The sequence below is a fragment of the Drosophila erecta genome, unplaced genomic scaffold, assembly GCF_003286155.1.
Source record: "Drosophila erecta strain 14021-0224.00,06,07 unplaced genomic scaffold, DereRS2 tig00000057-arrow-arrow-pilon, whole genome shotgun sequence".
Taxonomy (NCBI): Eukaryota; Metazoa; Arthropoda; class Insecta; order Diptera; family Drosophilidae; genus Drosophila; species Drosophila erecta.
Window position 1 is genome coordinate 19,067 of NW_020825202.1, and position 22,724 is coordinate 41,790.

Genomic DNA, 22,724 nt, shown 5'->3' on the forward strand with positions numbered 1-22,724 from the left:
ATTTTGTTAATACATCGCTTATGTAAATAATGAAATTCCCTTCAAATTTTTGCATATAAATATATGTATATCTAAGGAAAAGGAATCGCTTCGGATTCAAGGAAATGCACAAATAACTCATCAAGATTTTCGCACACAATTTTGATTTCTCAATTGTTAAACCTATGCTGATTTGACAACAAGGTCAACTAAATAAAAAGCTATTTTTGAGTGAGGGTTATACATTTTTGGGGGTATGATAAGAGCAAAAATAAGCGATAGGAACCAGAAAAGCCACGCCAGCCACGCGAATTATGTCTTATCAGTGATGCCGCAACAAGTGACTCAAGTAGCAGCAATGTCAACTAATCTTATCGCACAGCTGTTGTCGTCTAATCTAGAAAGGTGGATGTACCATTTGCAGTGAAACAAATGCAGCTTTATTTCATTTTGAAGTCTAATCAACTTATTCAAAGCAATGTATCCCATCCAAACCATACAGAAGTAAAAATACCATTATACTTTCTCGCACACTATTCAAAGCAATAATACAAATTCTATAAAATTATATTTTCTCCCACGACAATTATTATTATTTTGAGAATAATATCAATATTATCACTTAAGTTCAGGAAGAACATACAACATATGTACATATTTATGCCTAAGTATTTCAGAGAGAGCGAACATTTCTGTCAGATCAAAAAGCTGCGAATCACGCCACAACGAAAAAGCTTCAAACATGCGAGCTCCAAACAACCGGGGCGTAGCTAATAAAACTTGTGAGGGGGGGCTCAACAATAACATTTATTTTGATTCAATCAAAAAATATAATTATAAATCTGCTTCTAATAAAATAACGAAAGAAAACAGTTAGAAACAATTTTCAGAACCAAAAATGTAATTTTTTACAAAATATCTAAGCTTCATATGCTCACAAACTATTTGTTGAGCAATAAAGTTAGGGGTTTACTGGTGGAAAGCCCCCTTTCTGCGCCTCTGCCCACCGAAAGCTGCAAATTAAGCAAACATAATAGAGCTGAAAGCACCACACACACAGTGCTAACTCTCAGCCACACGTGCTGCCAAAAGCCAACAAAAACGCAAGCAAAATAAAAGCGTTAAAACAGAAAGCAAAACAAACGCCGGCAACGATCTTGTCTGGTTATAAAGAAAAAAACTAGAGGCGTCGACTGAGGCAGCGCAGCTGGCAGAACATACGGCGATTAGATTCAGTTTGATTCAGAACTTGACGGGCTGCGGACGTTCCCAGGTTGCCAGCCAGAAACCGAGGCGAACTGAATCGAAAACTAATAATCTTTTTAGCAAAAAGTGTAGCTGTGCATATTATGAAATTATAGTAACAGATTCGCCCGTTTAAGCCAATCAACAACTGTGATAAGTGCCAAGATGAACAGCAAGCTGCAGACCATCTCCAAATATCTGCTGAGGCAGAAATGTGCCTTCAACTCGATGCGCAGGTAGGCAGGATCAGCATCCTTTAGGGATGGCCATCCTTATAGAGCGGGTGCCCAAGCTCACAGGTTTTGCTTGTGACGAAGGGTGCGATGTTTCCACCATCTAATTGCGCAGTTTTGGTTGGGGTGCCCAGTACTCTATACATACATACATATATACCACGCCCCTCTACCCCCCGTCACACATGCGACATCCCCGCCACGTTGCGTAATATTTCAGATTCCAGGCAGAAGGTACAGTTGCCCACAGCAGTTGGTAGTCATTGGGCCTAAGTATGTCTTCAATTTGAGTGCCAGCCTCAAAGGGGGCGTGGCTGGGGGAGTGTTTCTCCAATTCAGAGCAGCCACAGGTCGTTTTAATTATCAGGTATCAATTTAGATGAATTTCGACAGATAAGCAAATCGCCAGCAGAACTTTCCACTCGCTTCATAATACATGGCCAGCACCGAAAGCCAAAAGCCCAAGATCTATTATCACGGATAGCCAGCGTACATATACATTTGCAAGTGTTTACATTTACAACTTTAAGTATATGAACTGCATAATATACAGTTTGGCATAACACCTGTTGCTGTAGCCACTAAATAAATATTATTGTGTGAGTTTCGGAGCGCCACCTTTTTCCACTTGGGCAGTAAGTAAAGTTACGCTTGCAATTCGGAAGCATAATCTGCCAGAACTATTGAGAGATAAAACATATATGTATGTTTGCTCAAGAAAACTCTATGACTTCCAATTTACATATATAAATGCTAAAAGCTTATTCATTTCAAAAAGCTTCGACATTACCAAAATCTGGAACCCCTTCAGCGAAAACGCAAACCGCCGATGATGAAATTCGCTCTTTGACACGTAGAATCTTTTGAAAATATTCCCAAGAGCTTGAAGTAAAAGAAAAGAATCCTCCAGTTAGATATACATTCCAGCAACTTTGTATGTATTTACTAAACTATCATTACCCACCCTGTTCTGCAGCATCTCCACCTCGATGCCCAACCTGATCAGCCATAAGCATCACATCGGAAAGGAGCCCTTGGTGTACCGCACCATTGGCCAGCAGCTGGAGCTATCAGCGGGCGACTACGGCGATGTGGAGGCGATTGTCTCCTGCCACGAGGGCAAGCGGTACACCTTCAGCAGTTTGCTGCAGGAAGCGGATGCCATGGCGGCGGGTTTCCGGAAGCTGGGCCTCCAGCCGGGCGATGCCGTTGGTCTGTGGGCACCCAACTACATGCACTGGTACTTGGGCATGATGGGAGCAGCCCGGGCGGGTCTCACCTCGGTGGGTCTGAATCCCGCTTACCAGGCACCGGAAATAGCCTACTGCCTGAATAAGGTCAATGTGAAGGCCATCATTGCGCCGGAGACCTTCAAGACGCAGAACTACTATGAGATTTTGAGGGATATTTGTCCGGAAATCTCGGATGCGGAGCCTGGCAAGATCCGGAGTGAGAAGTTCCCGCACCTGCAATCCGTAATCATCGACAGCAATGATGGCCTGAAGGGCGCCCTGCGCTTTGATGACTTCCTCGACCTGGCCAACAAGTCGGAGCGCGAAGAGGTGGCCAAAATCCAGAAGAACATTCTGCCAGAGTCGCCGTGCAATATTCAATTCACATCGGGAACCACTGGCAATCCCAAGGCCGCTTGCCTTACCCATAACAATTTCGTCAACAATGGCATCCATGTGGGCAATCGCAATGAACTGGAGGGCGAGCGGATCTGTGTGCAGGTGCCCATGTTCCATGCCTTCGGTGTGATCATTAGCATCATGGCTGCACTGACCAAAGGAGCCACCATGGTCCTGCCCGCGGCCGGTTTCAGTCCCAAGGACTCGCTGCAAGCCATCATCAATGAGAAGTGCTCGGTGATCCATGGCACACCCACCATGTATGTGGATTTGATCAACACCCAGAAGAAGCTGCAGGTGCCGCTGGGCAGGATCAAGAAGGCCATCACCGGAGGTGCCATTGTGTCGCCGCAGCTGATCAAGGATGTGAGACAGGTTCTCAAAGTGGAAACGGTTCACAGTGTCTATGGCCTTACGGAATCCACAGCGGTGATCTTCCAGTCCTTGCCCGGCGATCACAGCGATGTTGTCCTGAACTCAGTGGGCCATCTGATGGATCACGTCGAGGCCAAGGTGGTGGATGCCGAGGGCAGGTGTGTGCCATTCGGACAGCCCGGAGAGCTGTGCGTCCGCGGATACACCACGATGCTGGGCTACCACGGGGATGAGGAGAAAACGAAGGAAACCATCGGTACAGATAGGTGGCTGCGCACGGGAGATCAGTTTGTCCTGGAGGCCAATGGATATGGACGGATTGTGGGTCGCCTGAAGGAGATGCTCATTCGTGGCGGCGAAAATATTTTCCCCAAGGAGATTGAAGACTTTGTTAACACCCACCCCCAGGTCATTGAGACTCATGTGAGTTGTGTTTAAAACTGGATTGATTTAGTGTGTTATTAATTTGCTATAATTGTTGTCCATTGACCAGGTGATTGGAGTGCCTGATGAGCGATTGGGTGAGGAAGTCTGCGCCTATGTTCGCCTGGAGGAGGGCGTTGACCCCGCCACCTTCACCGCGGCGACCTTGAAGGCCTATGCCAAGGGCAAGCTGGCCCACTTTAAGGTGCCCAGATATGTGATCCCCATAGATGCATTCCCAAAAACCACCTCGGGCAAGATCCAGAAATTCAAGCTGGTAGAGGATTTTAAGGCAAAGGAAACAGAGCTAAAAGCTGCCACAGCTTAGTCGTTTAATTTGAGTAATTTTTTTAAAATAAAAAAATAAAAATTAATTACGATTTTAAGTCAAATATTTCGGTTTATTACCTTTACCTTGACTGAGTTCTTTAGTGACCAGTGCATAAGTAAGTGCACCCAAGGCTACTGGATTCCTACTCTGGCAGTCAAAGAGATCGGTTGTGTCGCGCGCATGCAAAAGTGATTTATTTTTTGCTTATCGGTGCATTCCCTTTTGTGCTCAAAATAGCACAAATCATTTATTTGGGCGCTGCTTTGAGCGGTGTCGGCAGTTTGACAAAAACAAAAAGTGCATCAGGTGAAGTGCATTCAAACGGTGCTTTCTGCCCTTCGGGCAAGTCATCTACCTCACCCCGCGCAGAACTGCACAAGAGGTAAACAAACTTTGCTTATCAGTAAAACCGAACTGTTTATGCTCTGTTCCGGACATTTGGGCCCGCAAATTATTTGCTGAATATTAAGACAATATAAAAACAATGAATGAAAACAGTTTCGATGACTCTCAGCTTATAAAGAAGCAGATTGATCATGAAAAAATGTTCTCAATAGCTGGAAAATTACCTAGTAAGATTAGAGACGAGTGCCGATCAGAAATTCAACGCATTACATGCAATAAGTCTCAAAGCAGTCCCACCACAACAACAGTGACATTTTCTAGTGCCAGTAGCAGCACCATATACACAATGGCAAATCCCACAATGAGCAGCATCTGTTCTGGTTCAAGTGTAGCAAACCAAGAATGTTCCCAATTGACCAGCCCCGACATTGCAGCAAAAAATCTAAGCGGTGCTGCCAGAAGATTACTGGATGATCAAAATCGGAAAGCAGGCAAGAGAAAAAATGCAAAGCCACTGTCCCCCATCCTTAAACCGAAAAGAGTGAGCAGTACCCAGGGCCCGCACTTGGTCCCCACAATTAACCAGAAGGCAAGCTCTAGTAACAGGTTTGCTATTCTCGACACGGACATCATTACTAATGAAGAAAACGGGGAAGACATGATGTCTGAGGATGCCGATGATGCTAGTGCCCGCATGGACGAATTTCAATCTGCAGAAAACAATACTGCCAATAAATCCCAGGAAACATCTAACGCCAACAATCAACTCAAAGATTTTAAAAAACCACCCCAAATTGTTGTTAATATTAGCAACTTAAATGACCTATTTGAGCTCATACAAGAAAAGGCAAGTCTAGATAACGTCGTAGTCAAAGCTAACCAAGGGGAAACAGTCAGAATATTTCCCAAAGACAGTGACACTTACAGAAAAATTGTTAGCTATATGGATGAAATTGGTATGCAGTTTCACACTTACCAAATGCTGACAGAAAAAGCACACAGAATTGTAGTAAGGGACTTACATCACAGCACACAAAACAAAGATATAACGGCCGATCTGAAATGTTTAGGCTATGAAGTACTTCACATTCACAACCCTAGTTCAAGGGTTAATAAAGATGAAAAACTCAATATTTTTTTCATTAACATTAAGCCCTGCCCTAATATTAATGAAATTTATCACGTGAAGACCCTTTGCCGACAGAAAATACGGATCGAAAGGATGCGAAAGTCTAGTGAAATTGCACAATGTCGACGTTGCCAGGAGTATGGCCATACAGCTAAATACTGCCGCAGACATCCAAATTGTGCCAGGTGTGGTGAAAATCACCAAACCACACAATGTACACGTCCTGTAGATGCTCTGCCCACATGCTATCACTGTTCTCACGATCACATGGCTAGTTATAAAGGTTGCCATAAGTACCAGGAGCTTCTCCGCAGATCTATGGGGCCTGCGAAGAAGGCGAATCACTTAAATAGGCAGAATCATGGGTTCAACCATAGAGATCAGCAACAGTTTCCTTCCGTGCAGATTAATCGCCGTAAGAGTACTAACCAGTCAACTGAAGATCAGCAACCAACACAACAACACCAAAATATGGTACAGCATCAACCATCTATAGGCCCTGGGGTAAATACAAAAGTATCCTATGCCACAGTAGCAAAAGAATACTCTAATACAACTCCCTCCAAGGATGGACCAGCTCAGCGACGTTTATATAACTTACAAACGCAACAGTTATCGCAGCAACAACGACTGAACACTCAGCAAAATAATTCACTTGACGTCCAAGCATTGTTACAACAGCAACAACAACAGTTCCAAGAATGGCAGCAGCAAATGCAACAACAACAACAACATCAGTTTCTTATGTGGTTGCAACAGCAGCAACAAGATCAGCAACATCACAGAAATCAAACCAATCAACGACTTGAAAAGCTCGAAAGAATGGTATTTGAAATAACCACCATGTTAAAGCAAGGAGCTGGGAATGAACATACCTACCAGCTTTCTAACAACGCTCCACACCCACAATGAATCCACTAAAGATTCTTATTTGGAATGCCAACGGCATTTCAAGAAAAGCTAAAGATATTGAGCTTTACGCGCACAATAATAGCGTGGACATTCTTCTTGTGACGGAACTTAGAATTAAAAGAGGGGATACTGTTAAGATATATGGTTATGCTTTCTATCCAGCATTTAGGCCATCGCAAAATAATAATAGCGTTGGTGGAGCAGCCGTGTTCGTTAGGACAACTCTTCGCCATTTCCCGCAAAGGGTCATAGAGACACGCAGCATACAAATGTCTACAGTAAAAGTAGCTACAGGACTGGGTGACGTGCAGTTCGGCGCCATTTACTGTCCTCCCAGTGTTAGTATCGACGAAAGACAATTTACTGACACAATACGCTCTTGCGGCCAACGGTATATGATTGGTGGCGACTGGAACGCCCGACACTGGCTTTGGGGCGACACCTACAATTCACCCCGGGGGCGTGAGCTAGCGGAAGCCATCTCTATCACTGGAGCTAAGATACTTGCAACTGGTTCGCCAACCAGGTATCCTTATGTACCCAGTCATACGCCTTCCTGCATTGACTTCGCGGTGCATCATGGTATACCAGATTCCCTAACAAGTATAACACAAAGTTGGGATCTGGACTCCGATCACTTGCCTTTGATCATCAGTATTGTGACAGATAGTACCCATGTGAATCCAAGTCCACGATTAGTCAACAAGCACACTGACCCGCTCGCTTTTAGTCAACAACTGGAGAGCATGATCCCGTTGAACATCACGCTAAATTCTGGTGAAGAAATTGAAATGGCTGTTGATCACCTTACGCAAAGTATTCACAGGGCTGCGACTGCATCTACGCCTTCTGTTCCTCGGACAGGCACCCCCTATGGAATATCCCTAACAAGAGAGGCTAGAGAGCTCCTGACACAGAAAAGGAGACTCAGAAGGCGAGCAATCCGATCTCAAGATCCCTGGGACCGCATCTTATGGAACCGTGCTGCAAAACAACTACGAAATGTGGTAAGAGACCTTCGAAGTATCTTTTTTGAGCAGAAGCTGGCTTCTATGGACTATACGGTGGATGCTGGGTATTCACTCTGGAAGTCCACCAAATCCCTCAAAAGACAACCGTTCAGACAGGTACCCATTAGATGCCCGGGAGGTGAACTTGCTAAAAACGAGGAGGAACAGGCCAATTCCTTTGCAAATCATTTGGAGACTAGGTTCACCCATTACCAATTCGCTACAATGGAGCAGAATCGAGAGACGCTTGACAGCCTAGAGATACCCCTACAAATGTCGCTACCAATTAAACCAATCAGGGTTGAGGAAATTGCCGAAGTCATTAAATCAATGCCAATAAAGAAGACTCCTGGCATCGACAATGTCTGTAATGCCACGTTAAAAGCGCTACCTCTCCGAGCCATCCTATACATGGCGAAAATATTTAATGCTATATTTAGGGTGCAGTCCTTCCCAAAGCAGTGGAAAATGGCAGCAATTCTCATGATACATAAGCCTGGGAAACCTGAAGAGGATCCGGAATCGTATCGGCCCATAAGTCTGCTGTCTTCGCTATCCAAGATATGGGAAAGGCTGATTGCCAACAGACTAGGTGACTTTATTAAGGAGCGCCGTATCCTCCCAGATCACCAGTTTGGATTTCGACAGGGACACAGCACTGTGGAGCAGGTTCACAGACTGGTTAAGCACATTATTCAGGCGTTTGACGACTTGGAATACTGCAATGCTGTATTTATTGACATGCAGCAAGCATTTGACAGAGTCTGGCATATCGGCCTACTCTGCAAAATAAAAAAAGCTGCTTCCAGCACCATACTATGGAGTCCTGAAATCTTACCTGGAAGATAGGAAGTTCATGGTCAGGGTCAGAAGCACCTACTCAACCCCTTGCTACATGAGAGCTGGAGTTCCGCAGGGCAGCGTCCTCGGCCCGCTGCTCTACTCAATATTTACCGCGGATTTGCCTTGCCCAAATATGCACCATATGGAAGCTCCCAGGAAGGCCCTACTCGCCACTTACGCTGACGATATCGCACTGTTATACAGCTCCAGTTCTTGCACTGAGGCAGCACGTGGCCTCCAAGAGTATCTCAATACTTTGGCTGCATGGTGCAAAAGATGGAACTTAAAGGTAAATCCACATAAGACCATCAATCCTTGTTTCACCTTGAAGACTCTCATTAGGCGCACACCACCCATACAATTTGATGGCGTAACCCTAGAACAACCTCTGCAGGCTAAATACCTTGGGATCACCCTTGACAAACGGTTGACCTTTGGCCCACACTTAAAAGCTGCGGCACGGAGATGCGGTCAGAGAATGCAACAACTGCGATGGTTGATCAACAGAAGAAGCACCATGACACTTAGAGCCAAAAGGGCAGTATACGCCCACTGTATAGCCCCGATCTGGCTATATGGAGTGCAGATCTGGGGTATTGCTGCAAAATCGAACTATAAACGCATTGAGGTCTTGCAAAATCGTGCAATGCGTGCCATCACCAACTGCCCATACTATGTACGTAGCTCAACCCTTCATCGGGACCTTAATCTGCATACAGTGGAAGAACAGATCTCAAGGCACACAAGCAGATACAGTGATAGGCTTAAAAGACACCACAGCATGCTAGCAAGACGCCTACTCCCTGCCAGGCCTCTAAGAAGGCTTAAAAGAAAGGGCTTTGCCAAAACAATTGGACAGCTTTAAAGACCCCCTCGACGTTTGAGACTCTGTTGTTAGTCTTCCCACGATAAGTGAGAAGTTTGGTTATATTATTTATATGTTTAATTGCAATGTTATGGTACTAGTACTGCATGTACGGATTCGTCGCTTTATAATAATAAACAAAAAAAAAAAAAAAAAAAAAAAAAATTACCTTGACTCCCAATTTCGCTTCAATCTAAAACTTTTGCGTAAATCGTTATGCTGCGATTCTAGCGCTATTTCAAATTATGTTGCATACCTTTAGGTTCTCAGACAAAATGGCCGCCGGAAGACATAAAATTTTAGAGCATACTTAAGGCGGTCGAGCTAAACTATGGTGTATTTTTGCTATTTTAAAGTCCATTCAGCATATATATAAAGTGCACCATATTTATTTATCAGATTTAAATGGAAAAATTTTAAAATTGGTGCGTCTTACTTCGGGGGTAACCCGGGGGTAAATTTACACATAATATTATTTTTCCCCGGTTTGACTGCAAAAAATATTTGTTCAATGCATATTTGTACACTTTTTGAGCAACAACAGAATCTTCAAGCACAATGACCTTTAATCAGTCTTTCTGAATTTAAAGAAGCTTATCATTTGTACAATTTTAACGACAGTTCAACGAATCTCAAAATGTTCTTCACTAGTAGGATCAGCTAGGAAAACTTTAGACGTAGTGGAAAAGTAGAAGTGAAAACTATAAATTCTGTGTTATTTGTATGACTTGAATCCCCTAGAAAGCCAAAAACGTGCCGCTTGATACAAAGCGAAAAGCAATCGAGTTGCGAGCGATTAAAACCGCGCGAAACGGCGAACCTCGTCGGCTTTTTTCAGCATCTAAACTACGGCCGATAGCTTCGCTCGATCTTTATGACCCGGCAACCGATTGGGCCTTTATGTCTGTTTTTTCGCAACGCTCTGATAGCGGCAGCTTTAGTCATCTGACATTATGGCCGAGAACAGGAATCGCAACATACTTACTTGCCACTATTATGTCGGAAAAATACGTCTTCAAATCCAGTTGGAACGATATTTACATTGAATTCTAATCGCCGCCGAATGGAAATAGGCCAGTCAAACAACTTAAGGGTGTGGAATGGACTCGAATTTATGCCTTCCTCTCGATTTGGTCTTATCATTTGGGAGGGCGATAACGAATCGCCACCGATGTTGGGCGCTTGAGAGGTCCAAATATTTGGCAACGGTTCAGTTTGTGATCATCGAGCGCTCGAATCGGAGGAGACGTATGTAAATATTTGACACAGCTTGGACTAATTAATGAAATTAATAAATAATCCAGCAAATTGGTGATTCGGTGATTTTCGGTATGATTTGCATAGGTCTGACCGACAAAAACACGGGTCACTTGGCATTGGAATATCTTTGTGATCTGCGAATCGCATCTTTAGTTGAATCTAGTTTGATTTGACGTAGGTTAGTAATGTTGTGACCGGGTTTAAAAACGTATCAGTAGGCTCTGTTCATTTTTTTTAAATTTTGATAGTGGCTATCTGGACTTTGGTAAGATAAAGCTGAATTTAGGCATTTCTGTATTTCAAATGTTGTTTTCTATAAAAAAGTGAAGTGCTAAATGTGAGACAAATTCATATATATTACTACTTTTTTTTGTTCGTTTTCCCCTTAAAATGAAAAGATTTTTTGTTACCCTCAGTGATTCCCATACTTTTCGAAAAGTTAAGAGTTTTATGGGTTTCCTTTAAGTTTTAGATTGATAAGGGCCAAAACTTGTTTTCAGAGATATAGATCCAGACACACACTCGGGCTTATTTTGGCAAAACAATCCAAATCAGTTGATTTCAAGGTTCGACAATAAATAAGCAGTTGGGTTTTCGCCAATGGTCCAATGAAGAACACAAGTGCCATTAAATTACCCATTATCTCTTAATTTGTTTGGCGGGTGCTAACAATTAGACAAAGGAAATCACGGCCCAAAGCAAGAAGTTTATGATTTGAGAGCACATTAAGATTGCGATTTAAAAACGGCTATCTAATCACAAATCCTGGTCATGCGATGCAGTGGCATATTTTATGTGGTGAAGGGAAGGCAATTTTTTACTCAGTTGCACTGTAAATCTTAGCCTGCCAAACCTTAGTGGCTAATTGCATTTATTTGTTTGCATAATCTTAATACTTAATTTTCTTATCTAAAATTATTCACGCATAAATTACAAAATCCGATTCGAAGGGAAAGTAACTATAACTGTGTTAGCCAGATTTCCAGTTCTCAAGCGTAATTAATTATTTATAGATTTGCACTCGTTGCACTTGCATCGTTTTTATGAGTTTATTAGGTGCGAATTATATCAGAAATTCTGGTAAAATTATAATTCAATCAAAAATGTAGCCACTAATGAAACTTCAGTGCATTTTCATGAGATTTCGATAATATGGATGCGCAATATCATTTCACCAAGTTTTTTAACTACCTAAACTAATTCTCAGCCTTTATTATCCAGTATTCCATGCTAATTTGTGTCGTACTACTGCTACCAGTGATAAATTGCACTTGAAACATTGTTGATTGCTCCGTAATAGTTTTTATACACCTAAAATTAGTAATTTGATTCATAACTAAGCAAAAAGAAACCTGTCACTCAAATGTAAACACATAGTTATTAAGCTGATTTAAAAAAATCGAATTACATGGTGATAATGTAAGATTACTATTTATGAATTCATAAATTAACTGATATATTACGTGTAATGATCAATATTTCGTAACCAAAGTATACTGTACTTATTAGAGGTGATCATAATGCAAAACGAAAGTGATGCCACATTCCGTGGAGAAAGCTTGCCGTTGAAAAGAAAGCTCTTGGTGAATATTTTCAAAATATTTTCAAATATAAATACATCATACATTTTTTCTAATAGTTTTGCCACCTCTGAAAAATCACAAAATAGTTCGCTTTTCTCGGGCAAAAGAAGAAAATCCCAAACTACTGGTTGCAAAATCTGATTTCGCCAAAAGGCAAACATGCTCAAGCTCGGATTTCGACTCGATAAAAGGGGGGACTGGATGCAAAGCTGTGGCGATTTTTGAGCTGGGGGCTTTTGGGGCACTCAGTTCGCGACGGAGACCCAAATCAGACGCAGTTCCCCAGTTCGAGTCCCCCGGAACCACAGTTGTCCAGTTTAGTAGCGGCGGCCACCGGCAACTGACGAGCGATCAGAACGATCAGAGCGATCAGTCCGCCGAGTTCAAACCACCGTACAAGCAAACTAGATTGCAACTGTGTCAGTATTTGTGGGTGCCTTGCTGTGAGTGTGTGTGTGTGTGAGTGCGGCCGAGCTTAGCCAATTTCTACGGGTATAGGCATATATATAGTAGCGCCAGAAGTCGCGTACGCGCATTCGAGCATCAACATCTACGGCCAACGTCTAACGGTCTAACGGTCGAACGGTCGCAATCGAACGAAATCGAAAACAAGGAACCGAAACCGAAAGCAAATAGTAATCGAAGCAATTCGATAAAAACCGATCACTTCCGGTGTGTGTGCGTGGGCATTGTTGTGAAAGTGATGGCAGTTATGGCCACTGAATAACTGCTGTATCTCCCTCTTTCGCGCTGGCGACTTACGCACCCAGCAGCGAAAAATAATAATAATAATAAAATCAGCAACAGCAAGCTCTGCTAATTTTAAACGGTAATCCCATGTTTTTGTTCTTGCACAAATTTATTGTAGTCCAACGTAGCTGTGAGTGTGATAGTGTGCTTTTGCCAGTGTGTGTGTGCGTGCTGTGTGTGTGTGGTCGCGTTTGTTATTTGTTTATCGCTGTCCACGCATTTTCCGCTCGCTCGAAATATATAATTTTCTAATATTTGTAAATCGATAACTGATAAGAAACAACCATTCCGATGTAAGTCACTTCGAATCTAATCGTTAAATTTCGTAATATTGCGCAAAATAGTTTGAAGTTTGACTAGAAATCGATTTCAGTTTGAAATAAGGGAATCCGAAAAGAAAACGAGTGAATTTATGAGATCTTTTTTTTATACTGACTCTACTTGTATTTATTTTCAAACTAGACTGCAAGTCTTTAGAAAACGATAGCTGATAGGAAATAACCGATAAACAAAGATTATTTTTTTGGTTTGATTAGCATATCTAATCGTAATAATTGAGAAATACTGCACTCTAGAACTATTTGACTTTAAAGTATTTGATTCTAAGTGTAAGCTTGTAGTGTTACGAAAAAAACCGCTTAAATATACATAAATGTTTGTTCAATCTCCAAGTAATTGTGTGGCCGTCAAACTTATAAATTAGCTCGATCAGCTGCGATTATTCGACTTGTGAAAAACAGCATAAATAAAAAGAGCACTTAGGAGCTGATAATGTGTAGAGCAAATACTGAACAAAAGGCGAGATGTAGTCTGGACATTATCGCACCTGAAAACGCTTCGAATTAGTCAAAGGCAAATTATCATAAAAGATCATAAACACTAAACGATATCCAAATAAAACGCGGCATTCCGTGGGATTTGATAGCTTGGCGGACCTTATCTAGTTATCTACATAATATATCTTTGCACAGAAACAGATATTGCTCGGGTAATATTTGCAGCTCGTTTGGGTTGGCAAAACTAATTATAGTCGTAACTTGGGGGCTGGGACTTGTCAAGAACCTTGCGAAAATTAAGAATCAGTCGCAGCGTCCAATTTTGCATTTGAATTGTCACCCGTTCTTTGTCAATTATCTCGCATAATTGGAGTACAATGTGCATTTGCATCGCATCGGCACGTCACTTGGCCCACTTGGGGAGTTTGAACTTGAAAATTCCCAAGCCCCCTCGATTCCCCAATTGCCGAATTCCCCAATTCCCCGATTCCCCGATTCCGACAGATCCCTGATCTCAATTTACAAGCATCCCTCCATCAATCTCTGAAACCCCCAAAACGAGGAAGTCTTGCTGGGCGCAATGAGTCGCCCAGTGGGTCGTCCATTTAGCCAGCAGATTTAAATGCGAATGAGCTTGACCCAAACAGCCAGCAATGGCAGCAGCAGCCTCAGTGGATCCGACGAAAATCCCGCTTTTGGACCTTCGACGGCGGCCCCATGCAAGTCGTGTGTTTAATTATCGCGCATACGCCGCGTTGCCGTCGCAGACGAATCGGCAAGCAAAACACGAAAATCACAAACATCCTGCACTAATTTCAAGGGGCCAGCGAGCCGGACTTTTGCTAATTAGTCACTGCCAGTGCATAATTGTTGAATACTCAAAAGACTATAAATGGCATCTGTGTAGGATTCATTAAAGAGCACTTATTTTTAGAAAACGTACAAAGAAGAACCATTTAGAAAAAGATATAGCAACTTTTCAATGTACTATATAATATATTAAATTACTTTTACTTAAGCGACGTCATTTCTTTTGCACTTTTTACAAGAATTTACATGGGCCTTGATATTTAAAATTATTTGATAAATTTTAATTTGATTGCTCTTTGGGTACTTGTAAAGGGAATAAACCGCGTAGTTCAGCGAATGTGTAATCTATTTGAGAGTCACGATTATTCGAAGCCCTGACCTGCCCACATCAAGTGGCAAGTTCAAGTGGCACAAGTTCAAGACTCCTCACGACACTTTCGATGCCCTGTCGTGTGGTGGACATCACTTTCGCTGGCATTTCGCGTTTAATCAAAGCCACTAAATTGGATCTATTAAGTCACTTGAGATAAGTCCGAGGGGGCGACTTAAGTGCCGCGTGGAGAGGCCACTCAACGCACAATTGTCACATTGACGTTGAGCTATCAGTAAAAGAGCCCGGCTCTCTCAGGTGATCTCCATAAAATCTGGGACATCTGACATGGGCAAACAAACAAGTGTGCTGGCATTTCATATCTCGCTGTTGCGATGGGCTTGACTTTACCACCCATATAAGGCCGCCATCATAAAGGATTCCCATGATGACTATGAGTCACAGGGAAAGTTTTCTCCAGGTGTTTGTAGTGCGTAAAGTGTATTATAAACTAAAATCTAAGCTGCACACATTCGGTTTCCCAGTGTCAATGTCAATGTCCCGCAAATCAAACAGACTAACTAATTAAGGTTTCAATTAATGTGCGCAGCTTCGTAAATCAAAGCGGCTATCTGTTCGATTGCATAGTAAGCCTGCCTTAATGCCAAAACTTAGACACATGTAGTGCGCCTAAGGTCCACTTGGTGATGTCGGTGAATACTGGAAAGCGTTGGATTTTGATAAGCCCACAATCACTGCAGCTGCTTGGTCTATAAACTAAAAAAAAGACTATAAAGCACTTATTAGGACTCTAGCCGGCATCTAAGTCGGTGGAATTAGTGATAAGGAGCCGGGCTTGATGATTGTTCTTTAATACATATAACTCGCCTAGATTCCAGACGGCGAACGCCAACCTCGACGTGGATGTGGATGTGGATGTGACAGTGGATGCGAATGCTAGTGCGGATTATGCAACTGCGGCCAGACGCTGGAGAGATCGAGAGGGGTTCGCAGATAGACGATTTAATTATCAGTGCCAGATTATTATCACCACAGCGGCGATGCAGCGGCGGTGACGGTTGCAGAGCACACCGGTTGCGGAATGCATTTAGTTACCTGACCATTTCAAAAACATCCGAGCCGCCGACGAGCAGCGAGCAGGAGCGCTCCCAGCCAAAATATCCGGAGTGATAATTGCCCATAATTGGCGGGAATTAACAGAGGAGTAGGTAGGCAGAGGAGGTGGAGGAGACCTTAAAAAGCCCGCAAAATCTAAAACCGCGATGTTGCCCACCGACAAGGGCAGTTTGGCGGCCAGCAGGCCGCAGAAATCTCATTGCCATGGATCGGTATCCGTGTCGGATCAGCAGCTCCTGCAGCACCTCCATCCAGTGCACATGCCACCAGCACACGCACATGCCACACACTCACCCGCCTGCGAGAAGCGCTTGGAGGCGGAGACGCCGCGCCGGGATCTCCATGAGCTTCTGCTCGAGCTGCTGGACATGATGCTGTCCTGCCTGGTGGTGGCTCCCTGTGTGATCGCCTACTGGCGTGGCACCTGGGAGCTGATGTTCGTCTATCTATTTCCCGAAAGTTTGCCGCTGTCCGCGATGGCCAGCTTTCTGATCGGCGGACTGGGGCACTTCTTCTTCACAGTCACACAGAACTTCTTCAAGGAGCACATCCATCCGGACCGGAGGCGGCTCACATACTACGCCGTATCGCGACTCTATACGGCCGTATTCGGCATCGTGTGCGTGAATATGTGGCGGGGTGCCTGGCTGCTCTGCGACTGGCTGACCAGTGTGGACTCCTTGATCATTGTGTCCGTGGTGACGGGCATCGCACTCATCTTCCTGGTGGCCACACGGACACTGAGGAACCTTGGTGCAGCTCCCTACACTGTGACCATGGATCACAAGAGCGACTACTTCGAGGTGGACACCATGTTCAAAATACCCGTAAGTTGTATGCCCAAGTGCAAAATAATAGTTGGGGCTTTCTAACTTTGGCACTCTTCAGGGGTTTCATCAACCGGGCCTATACATTTTGGACACCCTCTTCTCGGTCTTTGTGATCGGCACCCTGGTGGTCATCGCCTGGCGCGGAGTCTGGGGAATCTTTGACCTGCTGCTGTTCCCGGCGGACAAGGCCAAGTCGGCCTGGGGCTCGCTGGTAGGGATCGCTGTTAGTGCCTTTCCATAACCAGTACTTGAAGTCCCTTTTCTTTGTATAGCTCATTGGATATCTGACGGTTTTTGTGACGTTCCTCATTCATCCACTGATGCGGTACGTCTGTCGTCGGATCAGCGGAATCCTCAAGCTGATCATATGCGACATTTACTATCTGATGACTTTCTTTGGGGCTGTGAATGCCTGGCGCGGTATCTGGAATCTGCTGGATGTGTATCTGTATCCAGGTGGGAAATATATTAGGCTCATCTCTTTAAGCTTATTCTTACTATTATTGCGGTATCCTTCAGATAACAAGCTGCTGAGCTTCTGGCTGACTCACATCGTGCCGTTCCTGCTCCTCGCTGCCCTCAAGTGCGCCAACTCCATCCTGGTGCGCGGCGTGTTTATCGACGCAGAGGGCGTGGGCGCCGATAGCGTCGATATACCCATCAACTATGTGCGGCTGCACTTCCTCCGCGAGCGCCGGAAGAAGGCCGGCCAGCAGGCCACATCGCAGCCTCCGCCGCCGCATTACTATCTGAAGCCGGAGCACGTCTCGCTGGGCCGGAATGCGGAGAAGGACAAGGAGGCGCAGAGCAGCCTCATCGAGAAGCCACATGCCGCCGTGCAGATCGTTTAGGGATCCGGATTCCTGGCATCCTGGTAAACTAGTTGTAATCGCCTATGCTTAATCGTATCGAGCTTACTTAAGAGTCAGTTGTTTAGCATTACCCATAGATGTAGTCTCTATCCCGATCGCAAATCCCAAACTGTACAGAATTTTAAGGATCGACGTATCTAGACTTTAAGTATGTATGCATTTTCCACAGCAGGTTTGCTTTGCAAACCTTAACCTGGTGACGAAGGCAACCTCACCCACTCACATTTAGCTAAGTGATAACGATTCAACTACGAGTATAAACATTGTACATTGGTATTTTCATATATCGCAAGTAACAAATAAATTAATTTGTAAATACTACATATAAAATATATAACCAAACCAAAATGGGAAGTTTGAATATTTGTCAGGGCGGCTGGGCGTATTATTAACTTTATTAAGAGCTTGAAGGCCATTTCTTTTTAAAATAGAAAATTTTAAAAAGAAGGGACAAACAAAACTTGAAATGCTCAAGGTTTATTTACATATTTTGACACGATATTGAATAAACTTCCAATTTAATTTGATTCACAATGAATGATTAAGATTCAATAGCTCGCTTGAATCCTTCGGAGGCAATTTCAACGCCCAGCTGGACAATGAGTAGCTTCACCAGGGGCAGCCAGAATCCGCCTTGAGCCGGAGCACCATCCACCAAAACCGCACGAGCGGTTTCCTCCTTGTACCGCCTCAAGAGATCCTGGGCCCGTTGTGTTAAATCCGGTTTCCAAGGAAGGAGAGTGGAGTACTTGTCGTAGAATTTGACCAGGTCGTCGACGTTCCTGTATCTGGTGGCTTCATCAACCGAAGAATCACCATACACGCGAAGTAAGCGCTGCTTTTCTGTACGAAATTCATCGTCGTCTTCAGCATTTACTTTCCCCAGCAAAAGTAGGGAGAAAACCACAAGGCAGCTTAAAAAAAGATTATTATATTTAAATGTAGATACCATTTTAAGGGAAATCCTTTCACTTACCTCAAGTAAATTGCAGGATTCATATTGCAGGCTTGGCTTTCAAACTTGAAACTGATAATTAGCTGAGCATTCGAACCATATTTATACTCGTTCTTCCACTAATCATAAGCATTTAAAATATGCAAAATCAACAATTATTTTGTTTGCATTCCAAGAACTGTTGTTTCTCAATAATTTTAAAAACGATTGCTGGTTAGGCTGTGTAAGCCCTTTTAATCTTGAGTTTACTATTACGTAGATTTCGAAGAAATTTCCCTGATGTACAAATTAAAAAATATCCCAAGTCTGAAGTTCTACACTCCATAACTCAACTTATCTTAATCGGATTTTGGAGTGGCATACCTCTAAATGTTTCTGTCGCAATTCTCTAAACATCTGCATTCAAATTTAGAAATTAATTTTTTTAAGATTTTTTTGTAATTTTTCTGATGAATGATGTTGTAGAAACTCAAAAAATGCAAAATAAGTCATAAAGCTGAAGTTCTAAACTCCATAACTCAACTTATCTTAATCGGATTTTGGAGTGGCATACCTCTAAATGTTTCTGGCGCAATTCTCTAAGCATCTGCATTCAAATTTAGAAATTAATTTTTTTAAGATTTTTTTGTAATTTTTCTGATGAATGATGTTGTAGAAACTCAAAAAAATTAAGAAATGCCCCAAGGCTGAAGTTCTAAACTCCATAACTCAACTTATCTTAATCGGATTTTGGAGTGGTATACCTCTAAATGTTTCTGGCGCAATTCTCTAAACATCTGCATTCAAATTTAGAAATTAATTTTTTTAAGATTTTTTTGTAATTTTTCTGATGAATGATGTTGTAGAAACTCAATAAAATAAAAAATGCCCCAAGGCTGAAGTTCTAAACTCCATAACTCAACTTATCTTAATCGGATTTTGGAGTGGCATACCTCTAAATGTTTCTGGCGCAATTCTCTAAACATCTGCATTCAAATTTAGAAATTAATTTTTTTAAGATTTTTTTGTAATTTTTCTGATGTATGATGTTGTAGAAACTCAAAAAATGTAAAAAAACGTCATAAAGCTGAAGTTCTAAACATCATAACTCAACTTATCTTAATCGGATTTTGAAGTGGCATACCTCTAAATCTTTCTGGCACAATTCTCTAAACATCTGCATTCAAATTTAAAAATTTATTTTTTTAATTTTTTTTGTAATTTTTCTGTATCTTATTCCTATCCTATTCAAGAACTACAAAAGCTAGAATCTTGAGATTAAGCATGCAGCTTCAGAGACAATGACGCAGCGCAAGTTTGTTTCCAAATGTTGCCACGGCCACTCTAACGCCCACAAATCGCATAAAGCTCTCACGCCCACACTTTTAAAAAATTGTTAAGTTTTTTTTTCATTTTATTACTTTTCCCCAATTTCTACCGGTATTCCAGGAAATGTTGAAATTTCTGGTTTGCACTTCCACTAGATGAGTAACGGGTATCTGATAGTTGAGGAACTCGACTATAGCATTCTATCTTAATGTGTTCAAACTTATTTATAGCCCCTAATTTTCATATTCTGGGTTGTGTTTTCCGCTTTCCTTATCTACGAGGACGAATTCCTATACAAGGACAATATTCGTTTAAATACATCGTAGTTTACGTACTATTCTTCATTGCATAGATAAATTTCCCTTTCTTTAAAGAAGAATACAAAGCACTGCACTTGTCGTCTGGTCTTATAAAAGTCTCAGGGCCCATCTTATGCGCCTGCTATGAACTTGTCATTCCTCACATTTCTCATAGGTGCATTATATAGGTGCATTAGAAAGCGAAATCGACGGGGTCCCAGAAACAAAGTCTGTGCATTGTTTCGGATCAATAAGTTTTCTTTACGCGACGAAAATGCACCATTTTATTGCCAAATTGAACAATATGCAGTCATACATATGTCTAATAAGGAACCGAATCCTACGATTTTGATGCTATATACAGATTATAGATATTATAGATATTGATTTTTTTCAGATTCTAGAACTTTTTCCATACCACTTAATTAAGATCTTTCTCGAATAACCCCTGTAGCGCACCCAAATTTCAGATACTGACCACCAGAATCAACTATCTGTGACCGTCCCAAAAGATTCCCAAATTGTATTTGTATTTTCTTCTCTAGAATAACAACAAAAACATATAGAAAGAGGCAGAATGCAATGTGCGGCTAAAATAAATACGCAAATACAAAATCGAAAACGCAAAATAGAAACCAATTGATATGCTACTTGGCATTTTAGTTTTAAATTTGCGACGGTTTGCTGAAAATCAAGCTAGCGATCGCGGCGGAAAAAAATCGCTCCGAGTAAAATATTTTTCAAAAAATATATATGCTTAATTGGGGATTCCAGTTTTTGTAGAAAATAAACCAATTTCAAGTGCGAGTAAAGTGCTGAAATCAGGCAAATCTTAAAAATCGAGCAGTTTGCTGCCAAATTTACATAACCAACGTGCGCATTTGGTAAAGTGCGAAGTCGATCGAGATGGGCATTCCGGATATCCGACTGCTGGTGACGCTGGACTTTGAGGTCTATGGACATGTACAAGGTGCGATCTCAAGGGCAATAGGAATCGGGAATCGAGGGCCAGGCATAACACAGCTCATTCAGTTGGTTGCCTAAAAATAAACTTTCAGTAGCTAGTTACTTTTGGGGCCCCAAACTGTCCTTGGCTTTGTTTCACGCCCCATTCCACATGCGCTAGACTATATAAAACAAATACCTCTGCTTTTTCAACCGGCAGGCCTGAATCTCACGAAAGACACCCGCGATCGCTGCACCAAGACGGGAATTACTGGCTGGGTGAAGAACAGCAAACAGGGCACCATTGTGGGCAAGATGCAGGGGCCCAAGGAGGAGGTGGACAAGATGTGGGTAACCCCGTATAATTTACACTTTCCACGCTCATATTCCCGATGAAATCTCCTCTTAGGATCACCTGGCTGTCCACTGAGGGCTCTCCCGGCTGCCAAATCGATCGCTGTGAGGTCCGGAACCAGGGCAACCTCAGCCGACTGGACTACAAGGACTTTGCCATTAGGTTTTAGATGTGTTCCGTGACCGCAGTCGGTGTGCGGCCTTATAGTTTTGTGTGTTTGTTTTGTGCATTACTTGGCTAAGTTTGTAAATACGAGTAAATAATAAAGAATATAATCATAATTTGTCTTCACATTTTGTTAATCACTCCAACTCTTGATAGCAATACAACATAGATCCAAATTAAAAGGCCTTCGTGCACATACGTAGACTGAAATCTATTTAGTTTTCAATACAGAAGCGCAACTCTTGCTCTACAACATCTTTTGACTTAGACTACTTGTGTTCCGGATAACATAGCCTAGCAGGACTGGAAACGACCGGCGGCCTTCATGCGCTCGAAGGACTTGTTGGCATCGTACTTCCTGCAGCGATAAGGGATAAACCAGATCAATGGATGGCTCATATGGCATATGTAAGCTATATTTACGAGTAGAAGTCGGCGTACGCGGCCTTCTTGGGATCGTTGACCAGAATTTTGTAGGCGACGGTCACCAGAGCGGTCAGTCCCAGGGAAATGGCCAGGTTACGCTTGATGGTGGCGTTGTGGAGACCACGGAGCACGGGTCCGGCAGAGGAGGTGGCTGGAGTGTTGGCCATAATGCTGAAAAGGATGAAAAATCACAAAAATCAATTATATTGCTCGGTAGTTACGTAAGGTGCTCAAAGGCAGCTGTCATAAAACGCATAGCAACTACTTAATTCTCCCCAGCAACTTATGAACTTAATATGGTCTGCCAATGTGGTATACAATTACTTTATTTGTAGTCCAAAAACCCTTGAAACTTGTTTTATTAAAGAAAAACCTTGTTATGTACTCACATTTGCAATTTCAGAATCAGAGATAGAGATGGAACCTAACTCAAGTTCTATTCAATACTATCGTTCGTTCAGTGAGGGTGGCAGTATTCGCAAAACTATCGATTAGTTACATGAAAATTAAAAAATTATATTAAAATTTAACACGGTACTTAGCCAATATGATTGCATAATTTCTTGCATAATTCTTCTTTTCTGCTTAATCCGCAGACCTAAGACACAATATTTTAAGTAAA

At 42.5% G+C, this 22,724-nt stretch overlaps 5 protein-coding genes across 7 annotated transcripts; 3 read left to right on the forward strand and 2 right to left on the reverse strand.

The window, feature by feature from the left end:
- Positions 1-1,036: 1,036 nt before the first annotated feature.
- LOC6540651 (acyl-CoA synthetase family member 2, mitochondrial) lies at positions 1,037-4,293 on the forward strand. The gene is made up of 3 exons (XM_001968760.3): positions 1,037-1,460; positions 2,434-3,886; positions 3,957-4,293. Exons 1-3 carry the CDS (start codon positions 1,390-1,392, stop codon positions 4,212-4,214), a joined length of 1,782 nt encoding a protein of 593 aa, XP_001968796.1. The 5' UTR covers positions 1,037-1,389; the 3' UTR covers positions 4,215-4,293.
- An 8,095-nt stretch (positions 4,294-12,388) lies between these two features.
- Positions 12,389-17,991, forward strand: LOC113563686. 2 transcript variants are annotated; one of them, XM_026979813.1, is made up of 5 exons: positions 12,389-13,207; positions 15,703-16,774; positions 16,836-16,988; positions 17,050-17,233; positions 17,297-17,991. In XM_026979813.1, the coding sequence occupies exons 2-5, from the start codon at positions 16,094-16,096 to the stop codon at positions 17,626-17,628; spliced, it is 1,350 nt and encodes a 449-aa protein (XP_026835614.1). In that variant the 5' UTR covers positions 12,389-13,207; positions 15,703-16,093; the 3' UTR covers positions 17,629-17,991. The 2 variants fall into 2 exon arrangements, with proteins under 2 accessions (XP_026835614.1, XP_001968795.1); XM_001968759.3 differs by having other exon boundaries at positions 12,391-12,993.
- Positions 17,992-18,176: 185 nt separating this feature from the next.
- LOC113564226 (protein Turandot M) lies at positions 18,177-18,704 on the reverse strand. The gene is made up of 2 exons (XM_026979812.1): positions 18,626-18,704; positions 18,177-18,563 (listed from the first exon to the last, which is right to left on the reverse strand). Exons 1-2 carry the CDS (start codon positions 18,646-18,648, stop codon positions 18,191-18,193), a joined length of 396 nt encoding a protein of 131 aa, XP_026835613.1. The 5' UTR covers positions 18,649-18,704; the 3' UTR covers positions 18,177-18,190.
- A 2,146-nt stretch (positions 18,705-20,850) lies between these two features.
- LOC6540701 (acylphosphatase-2) lies at positions 20,851-21,792 on the forward strand. Its single transcript, XM_001968757.3, has 3 exons — positions 20,851-21,181; positions 21,377-21,503; positions 21,566-21,792. The coding sequence occupies exons 1-3, from the start codon at positions 21,118-21,120 to the stop codon at positions 21,678-21,680; spliced, it is 306 nt and encodes a 101-aa protein (XP_001968793.1). The 5' UTR covers positions 20,851-21,117; the 3' UTR covers positions 21,681-21,792.
- A 54-nt stretch (positions 21,793-21,846) lies between these two features.
- LOC113564224 (cytochrome c oxidase subunit 6C-1-like) lies at positions 21,847-22,568 on the reverse strand. 2 transcript variants are annotated; one of them, XM_026979809.1, is made up of 3 exons: positions 22,492-22,568; positions 22,100-22,273; positions 21,847-22,034 (listed from the first exon to the last, which is right to left on the reverse strand). In XM_026979809.1, the coding sequence occupies exons 2-3, from the start codon at positions 22,267-22,269 to the stop codon at positions 21,971-21,973; spliced, it is 234 nt and encodes a 77-aa protein (XP_026835610.1). In that variant the 5' UTR covers positions 22,270-22,273; positions 22,492-22,568; the 3' UTR covers positions 21,847-21,970. The 2 variants fall into 2 exon arrangements, with proteins under 2 accessions (XP_026835610.1, XP_026835611.1); XM_026979810.1 differs by having other exon boundaries at positions 22,427-22,549.
- Positions 22,569-22,724: the final 156 nt, after the last annotated feature.

Bases quoted from the DNA above. Each gene is read 5' to 3' on its own strand.
- LOC113564224 (XM_026979809.1), bottom strand. From the start codon at position 22,269: ATGGCCAACACTCCAGCCACCTCCTCTGCCGGACCCGTGCTCCGTGGT. The intron at 22,035-22,099 runs GTAAATATAGCT...TTATCGCTGCAG, and splicing joins GCGTACGCCGACTTCTACTC to GAAGTACGATGCCAACAAGT.
- LOC6540651 (XM_001968760.3), top strand. From the start codon at position 1,390: ATGAACAGCAAGCTGCAGACCATCTCCAAATATCTGCTGAGGCAGAAA. The intron at 1,461-2,433 runs GTAGGCAGGATC...CCTGTTCTGCAG, and splicing joins GCCTTCAACTCGATGCGCAG to CATCTCCACCTCGATGCCCA. The intron at 3,887-3,956 runs GTGAGTTGTGTT...TCCATTGACCAG, and splicing joins CCCAGGTCATTGAGACTCAT to GTGATTGGAGTGCCTGATGA.
- LOC113563686 (XM_026979813.1), top strand. From the start codon at position 16,094: ATGTTGCCCACCGACAAGGGCAGTTTGGCGGCCAGCAGGCCGCAGAAA. The intron at 16,775-16,835 runs GTAAGTTGTATG...GGCACTCTTCAG, and splicing joins ACACCATGTTCAAAATACCC to GGGTTTCATCAACCGGGCCT. The intron at 17,234-17,296 runs GTGGGAAATATA...GGTATCCTTCAG, and splicing joins GGATGTGTATCTGTATCCAG to ATAACAAGCTGCTGAGCTTC.
- LOC113564226 (XM_026979812.1), bottom strand. From the start codon at position 18,648: ATGAATCCTGCAATTTACTTGAG. The intron at 18,564-18,625 runs GTAAGTGAAAGG...TCTTTTTTTAAG, and splicing joins AATCCTGCAATTTACTTGAG to CTGCCTTGTGGTTTTCTCCC.
- LOC6540701 (XM_001968757.3), top strand. From the start codon at position 21,118: ATGGGCATTCCGGATATCCGACTGCTGGTGACGCTGGACTTTGAGGTC. The intron at 21,182-21,376 runs GTGCGATCTCAA...TTCAACCGGCAG, and splicing joins GGTCTATGGACATGTACAAG to GCCTGAATCTCACGAAAGAC. The intron at 21,504-21,565 runs GTGGGTAACCCC...ATCTCCTCTTAG, and splicing joins AAGGAGGAGGTGGACAAGAT to GATCACCTGGCTGTCCACTG.